Source organism: Carettochelys insculpta, chromosome 5, assembly GCF_033958435.1.
Source record: "Carettochelys insculpta isolate YL-2023 chromosome 5, ASM3395843v1, whole genome shotgun sequence".
Taxonomy (NCBI): Eukaryota; Metazoa; Chordata; order Testudines; family Carettochelyidae; genus Carettochelys; species Carettochelys insculpta.
The window spans coordinates 7,420,608-7,437,180 of record NC_134141.1 but is presented as its reverse complement, the minus strand read 5'-3'; the positions used below and the strand labels follow the sequence as shown (position 1 = coordinate 7,437,180).

At 48.3% G+C, this 16,573-nt stretch overlaps 1 protein-coding gene across 1 annotated transcript in view; it reads left to right on the top strand.

Moving 5' to 3' along the window:
* Positions 1–16,573, top strand: part of ABCA1 (ATP binding cassette subfamily A member 1) — a 140,703-nt gene that overhangs the window by 13,257 nt on the left and 110,873 nt on the right. Inside the window, exons 2-3 of the mRNA XM_074994608.1 lie at positions 7,715–7,858; positions 15,816–15,909. Coding sequence (XP_074850709.1) covers positions 7,793–7,858; positions 15,816–15,909 — 160 coding nt within the window. The 5' untranslated portion in view covers positions 7,715–7,792. The remainder of the gene's footprint in view (positions 1–7,714; positions 7,859–15,815; positions 15,910–16,573) is intronic.

Here is a 16,573-nt window from a genome sequence, read left to right as displayed (position 1 = left end):
ATTAAATTTTTCTCCTTTACCCCTGCCTTGAACACAGTAACTTGTTTGGCTAAAAGCATAACTTCCAGAAAGGCATCGGAGATGCAGGCTCCAGTGGTTAATTGCTATTCGTTCCAAATGGGAAGTGATTTTTATCTGGTTTTAGCTTTCAACCATCAATTCGTGTCTTTCACTGCCAGAGTAAAAAGCCCTTTAGCCCTTTCATTGTTTCCTGTAAGCTAAGCGCTTGGGCGGCTGCCCAGGAGAGATTCATGTGGCACTCAGTTGATTAGCAGAGAGGCCGCAGCTGGCAGCGTGTGTCTGAGTGGTGCACATCAGCATCTGTCTTGGTGCACACAACAAAATTTATTCTGCACATGGATAGAAAAAATGGAGGAACACTGGCCCTCAGTATCTTCTCCCCAGGTGAAGGTACTGGCACACTGTAACCAATTCCCTTCTCTTGCTTCTTAACAGGCTGAGCAGTCTGAGCTCTGCTGCAAGACACTTTTTCCAGATGTTGAATTGCTTTTATGGCTGCTCTGGTTTGGTTTGGCAAGAGTACAATTCTAGAGTCTAATCCAAAGCCCCTGACATCAGCCATGGATTTCATGCTCAAGGGGTTCTGCCTTTGACCCTCACTGCTCACCCAACAGGTGGAATAGATAACACAGGAGATTCAGTCTCATCAGGGATAGAACAGAAATGACCATACAAACCCACGCTGCCTGCTCCACATGCTTCAAACATGCCCTAGGGGGACCAAATCCATCTCCATGGCCCCTCTGTCCTGGCCCTCAGGAGAGCCGGCTGCTTTTGTGGGATGGATTCTTGCCAGCTAAGAACTGGTCAGAGGCCAGCGAAGTCAGTTATCGTGGACTGCTGAACTCGCATCAGCTAGTAACCGCTTTCCATCACCACTGACTAGAGCTGGATTGAAACTGGTGATCTATAGGTTAAAGGCTCTGTAACCCATTACCTATCTACTGCAACATCCCGATCTCCTGGGCTTTGAGCCATTTGCTGTGTTCCCTGTCTAAACAGTGTTGTGTTTTCTGGGGAAAAGGTCTTCCCCCAGCCCAGAGCAAACAGCTGCATTGTTTGCAGAAAGATTCTTCTGAAGGCTGTTTTATGTTTGCTGAATGCAGAATGGATGTGTCTGGGGGACGGGGAAGCAGGGAGGAGGGACAGAGAGGTTCTCTGCCATTGCTTTTTTCTCCATTTAAATTTTAGATCTGTAAAATACAGATCTCTGCCCAGACTAGGTCGGGATCTGGGAACTTCTGGCCCATGCTGTTAGAGGCACTTTGCAACACTCTTATGCCTAGCAGTGTGGGGCATGTTGTGCCAACGATCCGGGGTGAAGTGAAGCACATCTCTTGCTGTCTGCGCCTGCGGCACTTACGCTACCACAGTGAATTGTCTCAGCTGTATTGCTAAGACTAATTGTTTCTGCTGCGCTGCCGGATTGTCCCTGTGCTCTGAAATCTCCCTTGCCCCTTTGTAGGGCTGGAGAGCCATCCCAAAGGCAGGCAGGTATTGAGAGACAAAATGGGGAAAGGGCGTGGATAGCCACGAGAAGCTAACAGGCTGCATGTTCTTGTATACTGACCTCCGTTGCCCAGTTCAGGCAATAGAACATTTCCTTGGCAGAGTTAAGCCACAAAGGAAGCCCTGCCAGTACAGTTGCATTAGACCAGTGCTAAATAAGAACTGCATGAAACTGTGTGGCCCCTGAGCCAGAGTGAAGGCATTTGACAGACTGATTGGGACCACTGTGGTTGTCTGAGATCCATTGGTTTGATGGGCTGCGGTTGGACGCATTTGGCAATTTCCTGCAATATCCTTTGGAGACCTTGACTGTTTTTTGGTAGCTTAATAAACAAAGAGTTTTGCATTTAATACTCCTCCAGCAGTTACATTTGCCTCGCCTTTGCCATTTCCCAGGCAAATCCACTTTTGTTGCACAAGTCTGTTCCCATCTGGCGCTTAAGGGTCATTGCTGTGTAAAGGAATTGGAGGATCTGCCCAGCCATGTTTCTGGTTCATAATCTAACGAGGCTGTGAACTTGTAACCACCATGGGAACCCTGTTGTGGGTTGGGAAGATGTGACACCTATGTGGTTGGAAATAGGGTCACCGTTGAGATGCTTGTTAATGTGCATATTGGACCTCTGATAGCTTAATGCTTTCTTCTTTCTAATGCTTTCCCCATAAGAATAAGTGTGCTTGCTTAGAAAGGGATGTGTAGGAACTTTTAGCTGTGGGTCATTCTATTGTTAATAGAGTCTGGAGGAAAGAGTGCAGGTATTGGCTTGCTGCAAGTATCACTGTGTAAGCAAAGAATTCGGTGGTCTGTGAACTTGGGTGTCTTCTCCAAAGAAGTGATGCCTGGTGAGGTGAGAGCCCTGGGTGGGCCACAGAGGGAGAATGGATGTTACCGAGTTGTGACATGAACCACGTGCTAATTTGGAACGAAGGGTGCGTGCCTGGGAGGCGAGTGGAGGTGTGGGTGTGTGCTCTGAGGGGCAGAGCTGACAAATTTCACCTGGCCCCTTCCTGTGGATTTTAAAGTTGGTGTGGCTGATATTCAGCCTGTTAAGGCTGTGTGTACACGGTGCAGAGATCCATCTTCGCAGCCTCACCCAGGCATCAGCACAGGGATGTGCACAGCTGCACCTGTGCATCTTTGCAGGAGTTTAGCCAGTGTGTCCTCTGCCAAATTAGTCACACACAGTCCAGTACAAACGAACCTTTCTGTGTGGGGACAGAAGAGACCCCAGCACCAGAGTTTGCCCTGGATTGAGATTCTGGTGTGTTCCTGTGGTCAAACGCAATGGGGCCTCCTGCTTGTCCTTTAACAGAGACATTAGACTGTACTCACCTCTCCCTTGTATCTATCAATTGGCGTGTCTCGGCTCTATGCAGCGCGTAACACTACTCCAGAACACAGCCACAGCCCCGTTTCACGCTCCAAGGAGTAGTCTGTTTTAATTATTTGAATTCTGGTTGCCCCTAAAGGCTCTAACTGCAACCAAGGCTCCCTTGCCCTAGGTGCCGAACAGCCCCATCGTAAAAGAGATCCTGTCTGTCTGGAGGATTTTACAATCCTCTGTACACAAGACAGGCAAATTAAAAACGTTTATCCCAATTTCTTATTGGGGGAACTGAAAGGGAACTGACTTGCCCAAGGATGACAAGAAGCTTACAACAGAACTGGCAACGGAGGGAGTCAGAAAACTAAGGTTCTGAGGACACTTCGGAGAATCCTTCCTGCTGGCCTGTTCCTGTTCATTCTTGTGCTTGAGATTAGCCGGATTATTTGCAGGCGTGAGCCCCCCGCAGAGCTGGGAGTGTATGCAGGAGTGAGTCTCCAAGACAGCTGTAGACAACAGCGCTCACTCCAGACCATTTGCCAGAGTAAAGGGACTTCTTGCTCCTCGTTGGAGGCTTGCAACAGGAGTACAAATTGTGTTGCAGGCAGAAAGGGCCAAGTTGTCTCTTGGTATACATAGGTGGGTGAGCGGTTCCCACCTGTGACAGGGTGGTCTAGTGGCTAGGACCCCTGGCCAAGGCCTGGGATGTGGGTCTTCAGCCCCACACGAGAGTCTGTGGGATAAGTTTGGGGTGTGGCCCTGAGAATCTAGTTCCCCCTTTGGCAGGAGAGGGGTTCCCTGGGAGAGGCTTCACACCCCTCTGTGCCTGGGGTAAGGTCCTGAGGCTCTGCCCTCCCGCGGCCGACTGGTTAGCAGCTCTGGCACAGGCCCTGCTGCCTCAGAGCCAGCTCCTGCCTCTTGGCTGGTCAGCCCTGAACTGGGCCAGCTTCCCTACCTTTATACTCCTCCAGGCCTGACCCTGGCTGCAGGTGAAGTGGGCTCGGCCAGCAGGCTCTGTTTAACCCCTGCCCTTCCTCTCTCACTCTTATAAAGTGGCTATTAATTGACTTCATTACCTCACATCTATTTACATGAAGGGAGAATTTAACCCCTAGGAGTGAATGCATGGAACACAAATACGCCCGCATTCCTCCACCGCTGCTTTCAGTGCTTTGGGGGTTAACGCCCAGTGCTAAGACTAATGCACTGTTAGCTCAAGTGGGGCAGGCACAAGCCCCCAGTGGACTAGAGGTCTGTGGCTGCAGAGGTGTACTTCTCGGGGGCAAGCTGCACTGGATTTTTAAAGCGGTGCAGGAACAGGCCTGTGGGTTTCCCCTGCAGCTGATAGTCCCATCAAACCAAATGAGGGTGGAAATGCTGGTGGCCTAATGGTGTCGGCTACGCCGGGGTCTTCCCACAGATTTCATTTTGATTTTCATCCTATGGCAGTTGGAAATACAGGAAGTGGCTGAAAGACCTGAAGGAAGCTTAGGGGGCCGGTGTAGCGGGGAGGAAGTCACTTCACACAGATTCTTACCTCCTGGGAATTATCTGATGCATTAGTCATGAGTTTGGGGAGCTTGTTGGTTTATGTCACAAATCACCAGCTTGGTCAGGTTCTCCAGTCCGTTAAAATCCCAGCCAGCTTTAGGCACGCACAAAAGTGGTTTGCAAGCTCTGAGTATCAGCCATAGAGCTCACCAAACAGGATGTCTCCGTCTCTAGTCCTCAGAACCGTAGTTCTGGATGGCTGAGAGGCAGACCTTAACGAGCTCGGGTACAGAGTGGAATAACACAAGCAGCCCTCTTTAGTTGTTGCGGAAGACCCTAGCTTTGCCCACCCAAGGATTTTTGGGCCAAACTTTGCACTGTTCAGTTAAACTCAGCTGAGTTTGTCTCTTGCTCCAAATACAGCAAGAACTAACTTTATTTGTGATTTGCCGCCAGACACTAAGTGCTGGGCTCAGTCCTGGGGTCTGCCTGTTGTCACAAAGGACAGTTGCTCCCATTCCAGCTCTCTGGTTTTGTCCCGAAAGCGGATTGTCCCAACTATCTAATGATTAGTTCTCAGCAGAAGGATCCCATAAATTACTGCTTGAGGTTCTATTTTGCCTCTGACAGGCCTCTGAGTATTGGAACAGAGGAATCTGGGGTAAGCTTGGTTGAAAACTGCTTCATGGGTGATGGATCAGGTTCGAGGCAAGACAGGGACAATTCCTTTCTGCTGTGGGATGGCAATTAGGAAAGAGAGAATCATGGATTCATGGCCTGGAGGCGGCAGCTGTGCAGCAAATGCTTGAAAAAACAAGAGCGTTCGATCAAGTGGCTCGGACGTTTCGCCTGAGTTGCCTGTGTACTGAGTTAGCGATCGTGGGGAATTGTGCCTGTCGCGTTGTGATACCAGTAATGCTCGGCTTGCATGCTGGGGCTTGTCAAGGCAAATGCTTTCAGATGCCCTGCACGGGGGAGAGGGGGCAGTAATGGTCCTACCTCTTTGCAGGGTGGTGTTTCGTTACACTTTAACAGAGCCCAGCTGCTTCCTCTCTGCCATCAAGCAGGAAAGTAGGCATGCTGGGCTGGTGGGTGGGTGACCTCTTTGTCAGAAGCCAGATTTGTTTCCCCTCCCACCCCCGTGCGTTCTGCAGCGTCGTTCAGCTCCACGAACCAGATGTATGTGCAGCTGGCGCGTCGGCCCTTGCACAGAGCATTCAGGCATTCCCTAACCCAGGAGAGGGGCAGCTGTGGATGAAGAACATTTCTAGATCCTGCCACAGGTTGGACCTCCCCTGTCTGGCACCCCTGGGATCTGATTCGGTCCCAAACGTGGGAGTTTGCCAGACCAGGGGAAGTCAGTTCCAGCCCCCATGCCTGGCTCTTTCCCAGGATCCACCAGCCAGCCCCCTGGCCCTGACTGCTGCCCTTCTCCCCAACCGGCTTCACCTCCTTGCCAGCTGGGCTTCCAGCCACTGCCCCTCTTGGACTGCCTTTGCGTTTGTGAGGCCTGGCTGGGCCTGCCGCTGGCAGCTGGGCTTCCTGCCCTGCTTTGACCCCTGGCCGGCCAGCCCTGTTGCCATGTGTCCAGCAGAGCTCCTGACTCCTGACCACTCTGGCTCAGGAATATCCATGGTTCTTGCCAAACCAAGTCCCGGTTTTTAGAGGTTCAACGTGTAGAATGATGTCAGTACAGATCCATTTACTATCGACTGAGGTCACTTAACTCCATGGTCTTGGTTGTTTCAGCTAGGTAATCTCTTCACTTGCTCTCCCGGCTCCCTTGTTAGTGTTCAGCAGCTGGTTGTCTTGCACAAGCGTGGGTCTCCTGGGATTTGGTGTAATAGCAGTTGGTCTTAATTGGTTTTGGTAGTTACATTATGCAAGTGTCATCCAGGCTCGAAGATGAAGGTCACTGCGACAGTTAGTTTTGTGATAATGATGATTAATCTTTGACAAGACTAGGAAGAACTGATTAGCCTGGAGGTTTTGTAGATTCAGATTTTCTTTTTTTTTAACAAAAAAAAAAGCCAGACCATGATAATTTAGTCTGATCTCCCATATAACACAGACCAGAGATTTTTCATCTAAGTTTTAGGTTATATTGTGCTCGGGGGTTTTGGGAGTACTTTTTACACACACACACACACACACACCGCATAGAGTTGGGAGAGACCTCAGGAGGTCAGTGAGTCCAGTCCCCTGCCCCAAGCACCTTCCCTTTTTTCTTTAAATCTATTTGCCCCAGATCCCTAAATAGCACCCCTCGACAATGGAGCTCGCAACCTTGCTCAAACCACTGAGCTATAGCTGCTGTTTGCACACAGGAATGCAATGTAAATCCCAGTGCTGAGGCATTGCCATGTCAGATGATTATCAAAAGCATATGCATGTGTTCTCCAAGTAACTTATATCAAGGAGGGGTAGCTGTATCTGTGTGTTTGGATAACCAGTTAGAGCTTCAACAGGGTAGAAAAGTTGCCCTGTGAACATATTGGACTACTGAGAAGCTGACAGCAAAATAAATACTGGGGATCTGATTCTGTGTTGTCCTGTGTCTCGTGTAGCCACTTACACTGGTGAAAAGTGAGTGTGAAATGCTGCCAGGGCAGAATATAGCATGCTCACAATTACCAGATTGATAGGGAAGCATTCTATGCTCAGCACTGCTGTGAATGACTCCCCAGGGTGCAAGGCAGCAGTGGATCAGGATGTTCAGGAGGATGCATTAGTGGCATCTCGGGGGGGTTAGTGCCAGCAAGGTTAGGCAGCAGAAAAAACATCTCTTCCCATGCCCTAACATGCCTATTATGTCGAATATGTAGAAATGCCCAACGGACCCAGCAGTTCTCACAATGCCCATGATTCAGCATTGTAAAAAATATGGAGGGGAGCATGAAAAGCCATTTCACAGGATCTCTAGAAGGTTTAAATTGAAACCGGAAGGTCTCCCAAGCAGCTGAGGAAGTGGGGCCTCCTCCACGAAAGCCCACGACCTAATAAATTTGTCAGTCTTTAAGGTGCTACAGGGCTGCTTGTTATTTCCAGAGCAGCTGTAAGTCACCAACACTTTGTCAGCTAACTTGAGTTTTGCTTGCTGATGTGCAGGAAGCAGGGGAGTTGCCTTGCTCGGGATGTTTTCCTTTTTAATCTAGGAACCCTTAGCTAATAGATCCCCCGGGTCAAAGTTTGCATTCATTTGCATCCGTGGCTGTCCGGGGGATTGGAGCAGGTAGGATGGGACAGTTTGACAGCAGTGCTGGACTGAGTAGGAGTGTTTGAGTGTAAGTGAATCTAGAATGTGACACTGGTTCTCACTTTTTGGGTTTGTGAATTGAATTTCTCCTCTCCTAATCTTTGCTCTCCAGTGAATGCCCAGCCACAAGTGTCCCTGCCGTGTGCCGCGGCTGCTGCACAGGGGTGCTCCAGGGGCTTGCTGAAGGAAGATGGCTTTCTGGACGCAGTTGGGATTGCTGCTGTGGAAGAATTTCACGTACAGGAGAAGGCAGACGGTAAGCTCGAGCCATTAGTTTTTGTTTGCCTGCCTCGTTGGCAGCCTCAGAGTCGTCATAACCCACCAGATGTGGGGTGGGGGAGCAGAGGGAGGGAAATATACACACAGTTCAGGATTTATCAGGTAAAAGTGTCCGTATTAATATGGTACTTTTAGGTCTCTGAAAGGATCCAATCCTGCAAGGTGTTGAGGTAATCTCGTCAATAGGAACTGAGGTGCTCAGCACCTTGTTTCAGTAACAAAGTCAGAGTGTGAACTTAGGGGGCCAGTGTGCCAACTATGACCCTATCAGAGCCCATCCATTCTTGAGATAAGACACTGCTGCTGTGGGTGGTGGGCATAAGAGGCAAGGAGAGGCAATGCCTTCCCTGGGTCTTAGCACTCAGCCTCTCCCCCTTCCTATCTCTAGTCTGACCATTTGGGCAGGCTCCCATAGCCAGCTGTTTCAGCTGCAGGCTGGGGACTCTTCCCTCAAATCGGGTGTATTAACTTAAAAGTGAGATGCCTTCCAGCTTGCCAGACCTATTAGCATAACACTGAACCTGTGAAAGAGCCATTAAGTGGTAATGAAACCATTTACAGACATGTGCCAACCCTGAATTGACTGACAAAAAACATCTCTTTATAGGACCTTAGTTTCAAATTTGCTTTAAATATTTTATTGGTTTGTTGTTTAGGATTATAAACTGACATCTCTAAAATGTTTTTGTAGCTATTTAGATGTACAGTCTGAGTATTCAGCTCTAGCCTTAAATGTTTGGATCTTCAGACATATAGGTTTTAAATAAATTCTTGAAAAGGCCACTTTTATCTAAAATACATATTTTAATTTTAATTCCTATAGTATAAAAACTTTTTCCAAAGTCTTCCTGCCCTTTTTGTCCATCCCTACTCTGTCACCCCCATGTTGAAGAGATCCTTTAAAGGAACAACATTCCTATTCTTCCAGAGAGCTGGACAAATGAGTTTCCTTTTTCCTTTTGACTATTTGATAAACTACTTTTAAGGGAACCTTCCACCAAAATCAGTATCTTTCAAGATATAAAGTCCTTTGTTATGTCTAAATCTTTGGAAATGTGTATTTTAACATAAGCATAGTGAAATTTCATAAACATGTCTTTGTTATGAAAATCTAAAAGCAGTTCATTATAAACGACTAAGCTACTCTGATTAATTTTCAATCGTCTTTATTTCAGGGAGTTTAAAGATGTAGTAATCGGAATGATTACTTTATGAAGGTTTGAGTATATTTGAAGTATGAAATCAGCTTAGAAATACTAATGAAGAAAATGTAAAACAGAGAGAGGCTGCACCATGTGTTCCATAATCTTCAGTGTTGTATTCAACAGGACAACTGACTTGACCTGACACTGAAGTCTTTTTTTGCAAATGAATCTCTGACCAGCTTCAGGGTATATCCCCAAACCTGTGACTGACATTTTTTATTCCCAAACTTAGTGCTTTTAATTAGGTGCCTTCTGCGTGTCCAGTCTTCACAATCTGGCATGAAGTGGAAGACACGCTCCATGCTCCTCAGATATTTTAGAGCAGTGTTTCCCCCTTCACCCCCCATGTCCTTTTCTAGATTTGGGCTCAGGGATTTGGCTGGGATGGGTGAGCAGAGAGAAGAGGGAGACAGTGGACAGAGGGTGGGGCCTGGAAAGAGCAGGGTTGGAGTATGGGTGGAGTCACAGGCCTGTGAGCTTTTTCTCCCCAAGCTGTAGAGCTTATGCTCCAAAATATCTGTTAGTCTATAAGGTACCACAAGGCTTCTTGTTGTTCTCGAAGCTAGAGACTAACACAGCTGCCTCTCTGATACTTCACCCATGCTTACTGCACAGAGGAGCAGTACACAGCTTAGCTCAGTATTTGTGTACCAGCTGTGTTATTACTTTAGGCCAGGGGCTGGCAACCAAAAAAGCAAGAACAACCATTTTTTTCCAATTCAGTAAAAAACTCAGTAATTCAAGAGCCGCGATGCATGTGACCACGAGATGGTCCTTAATAAATAACATCAAACCAGACTTCTGGTGACCCTTATTTTAAGAACAGCGCTCACAATGATTTGTAATGTCACACACGTTTACTGCAGGACATTCACAAATGTTTTACATATTCTACTTCCTCACACTTTACATGTGAGGTTGTACCACTCTTGTCCTGACTTTTGCTCCTGAATTTCCTCTCTGGAGGATGCTCGGGGGAATTATCCAATGTTTTGAGATCACATATCGTTTGCTATTTAGATCGGAGTTGTTCATTTTTGGGCTTTTAGACCTTCACAGTATATTAAAAATAATTAATAGGCTTTTACTTTTTTACAAAGAAGTCCTTAAAGAGCCTCAGGTTGCAGGCCCCTGCTATAGGTGAAGCGTCACGCCAGGCAGGCTGTACATAAGGACTGAACCTGAGGCCTATGGAGCTCAAAGAATGAATTCTTGCTGCACAATCAGGGAGGAAGTCCAGATCCCATTAAAGTCCCTGGCAAAACTTGCACTGATTTCAGTTGGCCCAGGACTTCGCTCGTCATCTGTTACCTTGGAGGTGACAGCAGATTTATGTCTCTTTGCATGGTCCCATCACTAGAGCACAGATGCACTTGGCCGGTGGGTCTGTTTTCAGATCTGGAGTGCGAAATTCAACACCGCAAGTCAGAGGTTTGGCTTTTAAATGTCTGACGTGCTAGTTGACAGTGCACAGGTGGCCGTTAGATACAATAGTGCTGTAAGAATTCCTGGCAGCTCCTTCGGCAGGTCAGTGTGGGGCTTTAGTGGTTCATCCCGTCTTAGAGCCGCTATTGCTAACCCTGTCCAGACAATATCGCACAGATTCTTGACAGTGGCCAATATCCTGCTTAGGACAGGCAATAACCCAAAAAGGATCCATTCCAGGGGAAAAGAAAGGAAGAGTGATCACCTTCTGTTCCTCAGCTTGTCTCAGATTTGTAATGTCCTGGATGAGCCTCTTTGTATTCCGTAACTCCAGTCGTCTTTAGACCAAGAATTTCTCTGGAGTGCGCCTCCTGCCCCCATGGCTTTTGTTTGGCTAACTCTGCCAGTGCAGGTAGGAGAGCTCTCCTTGGAGCTCTGGTATGCAGAGCTGTCATGCTGGAGCTGACCTTGGCGAAGTGTGGATGGAGAATGCAAAGTCAGCATGAGAGGAGTTATGCAAACTGGGGGTGGAAAGTAGCCCAATCAGTTGTTTGACTCTTGCAGAAGTCAAGAAGTAGCTGCCAAATGGCCAGGCCTGGATCTTTTTGGAAATGCTGACTTATGGGGACAGTGGGAAGGGGGTGGCTGTCGTGCTCACTAGTGGAGTTAGAAACTGTCCCTAAAACCTCTGCCTCGAGATGTTATATGAGACCCAGTGAGCTCCAACATTATCAGGGTATAGATACCATTGAAGGCCGTGGAACTTTGCCCATTTACTTCGGGATTGCGTTGTCCCCATTCTGCTGTGCTTAGTTACAACCAGACAAAGTGAGGCCAAGGGGGACCTGAGCTGCTTCTCTCTCTCAGTGATACCAATTACGCTGAGGAAACCAGGAAATTCTGTGGGATTGTGATTCCCCCACTTCATGCATTCTGTGTCAGGTCCGATCATATGGAGCCTACCCCTCAGCGCTCAGCCTGCAGTTGAAAATGGGTGCCATTCACATATTGCTAGATTTTTGAAGGGGACCATTCCATGGAGAAGGCGAAGAACACCAGCTCTAGACCTTTTGTGAACGGATGGTAGCAGAACTACTCATCTATAAATAGAGGCCTGCAGCATTGCTGTGCTGCTTAAATCCATTCCTCTCCAAAGCTCCCTTCTGTACAAAACATGCATTGATCCAGAGCGCCTCAAATCCCATTAACATCAACAGAGCTCTGCTGGTTTCCACTGGCTGAGGAATGGGCCGTTTTATCTAGAACCCTGCAAATCCACAGACATCCGCTTTATATCCATGGCTCATTTTTGCAGATGCGGATACAAATTTTGTATCTAGAGCCTGGCACATCTGCAGATATCCCCTTCATAGCTGTGGGTATCCGTATCTGCGGATGTTGATGTGGATATCTGCAGCTCATTTTTGCAGATGCAGATACAAAATCTTGGATCTGCTTGGGCCTCTAACTATATCTCAAGAATATTTACCCTGGCTTCCAGAGCCAGGAATTCTGAATGAAAGAAGGCGGATTAAAAAATTTAGTTTTTAATCTCTATTGACCAAGCAGGATATCCCAGTTTACTGGGTAACGTGGACATAATTAGGCTTCTGATGATGCTACAGAAACTTCCTGACCCTGACAGGAGATAAATGAACTGTACGACTGAGTTGAAAAGGCCTTCTGGATCTTCTTTTGTGCCATCTTCTTGGATGTCTTAATTCACTTTTTGGTACCTTCTGGAGAGTTTGTCCTGGCTAGTAGCCCATCAGATGAGATACAGTACTAATAACTTTTTATAAATTTTAGTTAAATTGTAATGAACTCCTCAGGCAAAGTAATTTAATTGCCTTCTCTGGTGCCTGTCCCCAAGGCTTTTTGTCTTGCTAATGATCCCAGATAGATCTGGCTAGCAGTGCCAAGAGGGGAAGATCGTTTAAATTAGAACAGAAGTGAGAAGAAAAGGATACTCATTGCCCATTTGGTAATTGTGTGCGTGTGTGTGTCATTGTTGGAGCACAGGAGCATTGAAGTAATTTCTACTCTGATTTACCCCGGCCAAAATCTGACCCTGAAGACCTTTAGTGTGGAGACAGATGAAGTATCACTTTTACACCTTTGTTCTTCCCATGAGCACCCCCGTGATGAGCCAGCCCCGTGTGCATTTCCTATCACAGCTTCGCTTCCAAGCTGGAGCACGTTTATGCTGCATTGCAAAATCTGGGGTCAAAGCTCAGTCTGACGTGTGCAGCTCAAGTCTTGTCTTTTGCGCTGTTGGAAGTTGTCCAGGACAAAGTATCCTGACTACTCCCTGGGCAGGAGGAAGTAAAGGAAAACTAGGATCAGGGGGTCACGCTTGTGCAAGAACACAGTTCTGATTCAGCTCCCTTATTCTGTGCCTCCTCCTGCTGCTCTGTTCCTTTGCAAACAGTTAGTGATGTAAGACTCAGGCAGCTGTATGCAGGCACTGTAACACGTGCGTGCAGCATGGTGCAACATCCTGAATTCCTTCGTGGCTTCATGGTGGCTGGCGGTGAAGTTCTTATGCACTTCTTATGAGCACACATTGACTTAGAACCTCAATTGGCAGAACTGCACAGACCAGCTGAATGCTAGAACTCCCACCAGTGCCTTCAACAGGAGCAGAGTTAGACCAACTCTGGGAGTGTGTGGCAGTCAGGGGAGAGAGGGGAACGGATCACTGAGCATGCTTAGAAGTTTTTTGTTGCCTGTGTTCCCCAGGGGGCAACGTGAGCCAGTTGTTGTTGCAGAGCCGGGTTCCAGTCCAGTGTTTTTTAAGCTAGGTTCCACAGAACACTGGCGTTCCACAAACAACTCGCAGGTGTGCCGTGAGCGGCTGGCACTTTTTTGATAGCATTCCCGGATGGTCTGTAGTTTCTGTTACTAAAAGCAGATACGGCTGTAGTACCCAGAGGCACTGAGACCTCATCTGGGGTGAGTGAAGTCTATGCTCTACAGTGCTGGCTGAGAGCCAGCTGGCCTTTAGCTCATGTGGTAGAGCACAGGACTTTAGATCCTAAGCTTGCAAGTTCTATCCCGGGGACCAGCAACCTGGGTCTGTCAGCATCACACAGTGTTACTACTTTATTGCTATGGTACCTGATTGAATGACTTCATTTTGTTTTGCTGTACGTGTTGCTGGTGGTTTTGATTTTGTTTTTTTTTCTTGGTCTGAATTTTTTTTAAAGAGAATTTGCAGATGTGTTTCAAAATGTTTGGTTTTCACATGCTCCAGTGCGCTGCATGCTGGCCAGTCAGCATGAAGTGCCTCCTCTTCAGATCATTAAATGCCTGGCACATCACCCACCTCACCACAATGTGTACCATTACTCGCCTAATTCGGGAGTGACCACAACTGCTTGCTCATCTGGAAGATGAGTGAATGACCGTGGTAGCTTGATGCTGTGGGGACAGGGCTGACATCCTCTGGAACCTCCACTCATGCATCTGACGGAGCAGGTCTTTGCCCATGAAAGCTTATGCACCAAAATATGTGTTAGCCTGTAAGAGGCCACAGGACTACTTGTTGTTTTTGTGGATTAGGATGGGCTTCTCCTGGCTCCTGCTTCCAAGCTTTGTTTGTGGGGATGCAGGAGTGACCTTTGTGTGACGTGACGCTGCAGGAAACACGTTGTTCTTATTTGCACCTGTGTCCCCCAAGCACTTGCCAGCTTATAGACCCGAGTAGCCTGAAAGGAGGCTCTGCTGTGTTTGTATGGGACTGGGGCGATTCTCCATTCCCTCAGTAAAGGTAGAGCTCTACTGGTACTCCTGCACCCTGTGAAGATGACCTGGGTAGAGAGCTAGTGGCCAGTAAGTAAGCACAGCGTGCTTGTGGCAAAGATTGGTTAGGAAACGGTGCAGTTAGCCTGGGAGTCACAGATTCCCAACTCCCATCCTAGTGGTGGGAATCCGGGTCGAATGGCTGCCCTGCCCGGCGCCGGTAGCATTTGAGTTAATGCACCATTTTTACAGAGTGGATTTAGCTGAAGTGATGGTACATATCCAGAAGTCTTCCCCTGACCCTGCCTGGAGTCTCGCTCTTGAATGTCAGGGGGCTGACTTGGGATGTTCGTGGTACTGTACGGTGACATTGAGCAGCGCGGAGTGTTACAGTGAGATCTCAACCTTGTCCTGCTGTAAGCACACGTGTACAGGACAAAACAGATCTTCCTTAAGGCTAGAGGGGGGCAAGGCCAAGTTTCCCTGAAGGTTTTAAGGGAAGGGTAAAGCCCGAGCCTCTGCGTGATCTCAGCATTGGCTGTAAAAGAGGGAGACTGTTGAAAAATGTGAAAAGTGAAGAACTTTAAATTCTAAGCTGCAGTCTGACCTTAGGGTCAGCCTTCCTGCCTGCAGGCTTCCTGGGCAGCCGAACGTAGGGGAAAGGGGAACTGGACAGGGACACAGACACGCCAGATTCAGTTTCTGGCTCCAGCACTGACATTCTGCCTGACCTCGGCTAGCTCACTCGCTGTCTGTGCTCCAGTCCTCCATTCAGATAACACCAGAGGGATAATATTCTCCTCTAGCCTCTGCAGATTGGTGGAAGCTCTTGTCAATAGCCGACCGCAGTGGGCCCCCAGTCTGCCTTGGGACCCGTAGATCCCAGTGAGGTATAAGTAATGATTCACAGACAGACGATGCTAGCGTGGGATCAGTTGTGCTCTAACATAGGGCACCAGCGGTGTTAGTCCTGATACACCAGCTGTCGTTAACAGTTGGAACTGAGTCCCTGGTTCCTGGGGAGAGGTGTAGGCCTATGTCGGGTGGGGGAGGAGGTAAGCTTCACTTCTCAGCTACCCCTGCCATAGTAGGACAGCGTTTCAGCTAGCAGGCTGCCAGGTGCATTGGGGGAAGCATCATTTCGTCACCCAACAGACTGAGTTTAGTGCGACTTGGAAACCAGCAGGAAGTGAGCCCTCTGCACAGCACATCTTGCGGAGGCAATGTAACCGACGCAGAGCAGGTGCAAAAGGCCCCGGGCCCCCACAGCAGACAGGGTATCCCCATGGTCTTTAAGAGCACGTGGGCAGGGAGGGCAGTTGTGAAGCTTCTAATGTCTCCTGACTTATACATGGGTTGTAGTGATCTCCGCTCCCTTGGTATATGTGGTATGAAATCATAGGGACCTCAGGAGGTCATTTAGTCCAGCCCCCTGCCTAAAGCAGGACCAACCCCAACTAAATCATCCCAGCCAGGGCTTTGTCAAGCCAGGCCTTAAAACCTGGAGGGATGGAGAGTCCACCTCTTAATCCTAATACTTTCTTGGTTTTTTCTTTCCAGCTTCAGCTGTTGACTGAAGTGGCCTGGCCTCTCTTCATCTTCTTCATACTGATCTCCGTTCGCCTTTCGTACCCACCCTACGAACAACACGAATGTAAGTAAAAAATGAGGCTTCAGTACCCAGGGCCGTTGATTGGGTCGTGGCTCACAGGGAATGTCGTTGGACAGACGGTGGTCAGAGCTTAATCCGGGTGGTTGAATGACCCCTTTGCTCTCCCGTTCTACTGCCACTGGAGAGGTCTCGGGTTGTCTTGTGGCCTTTCGCTCCAGCATTGCGCTTCTCTCAGGCGCATGAGGCATCTATATGATGTTGGCTTAACCAGGTGCTTTGTGAAAACACAGCTTGTGGGACTCCTCCAGAGAGCACCTCTGCTGTATTCTCCTTCCCTGGCTGGGGAGTCTCCTTCCAACAAAAATAACAAGCTAGAACAAAGCCAGAAGTGGCTTTAAGCAGCCTGGCTCCCGCCACATGACATTAAATACTAGCCTGGGTTACCAGTTACAGTATGCACAGCAGTGCCCTGCCGTGGGAAAAGTAGACTTTGAAGCCTGTTGGGGTAGCTCTGGTGTTAACTGGGTTCCTGAGCAGTGCTGGAGGCCTGCAGAGCGTGGTAGCACAGAAGTTCAGGGAAGTGACGAAAACCTTGCTCAGTCTCCTTGTGCCATGGCCTGCCCCAGACTGTGCACAGTGCAAGGGCCCTTGGCTGTAACTGAGTTCCCCAAGATGGGCATGTTTCTCTGCAGTGCAGATGAATTCT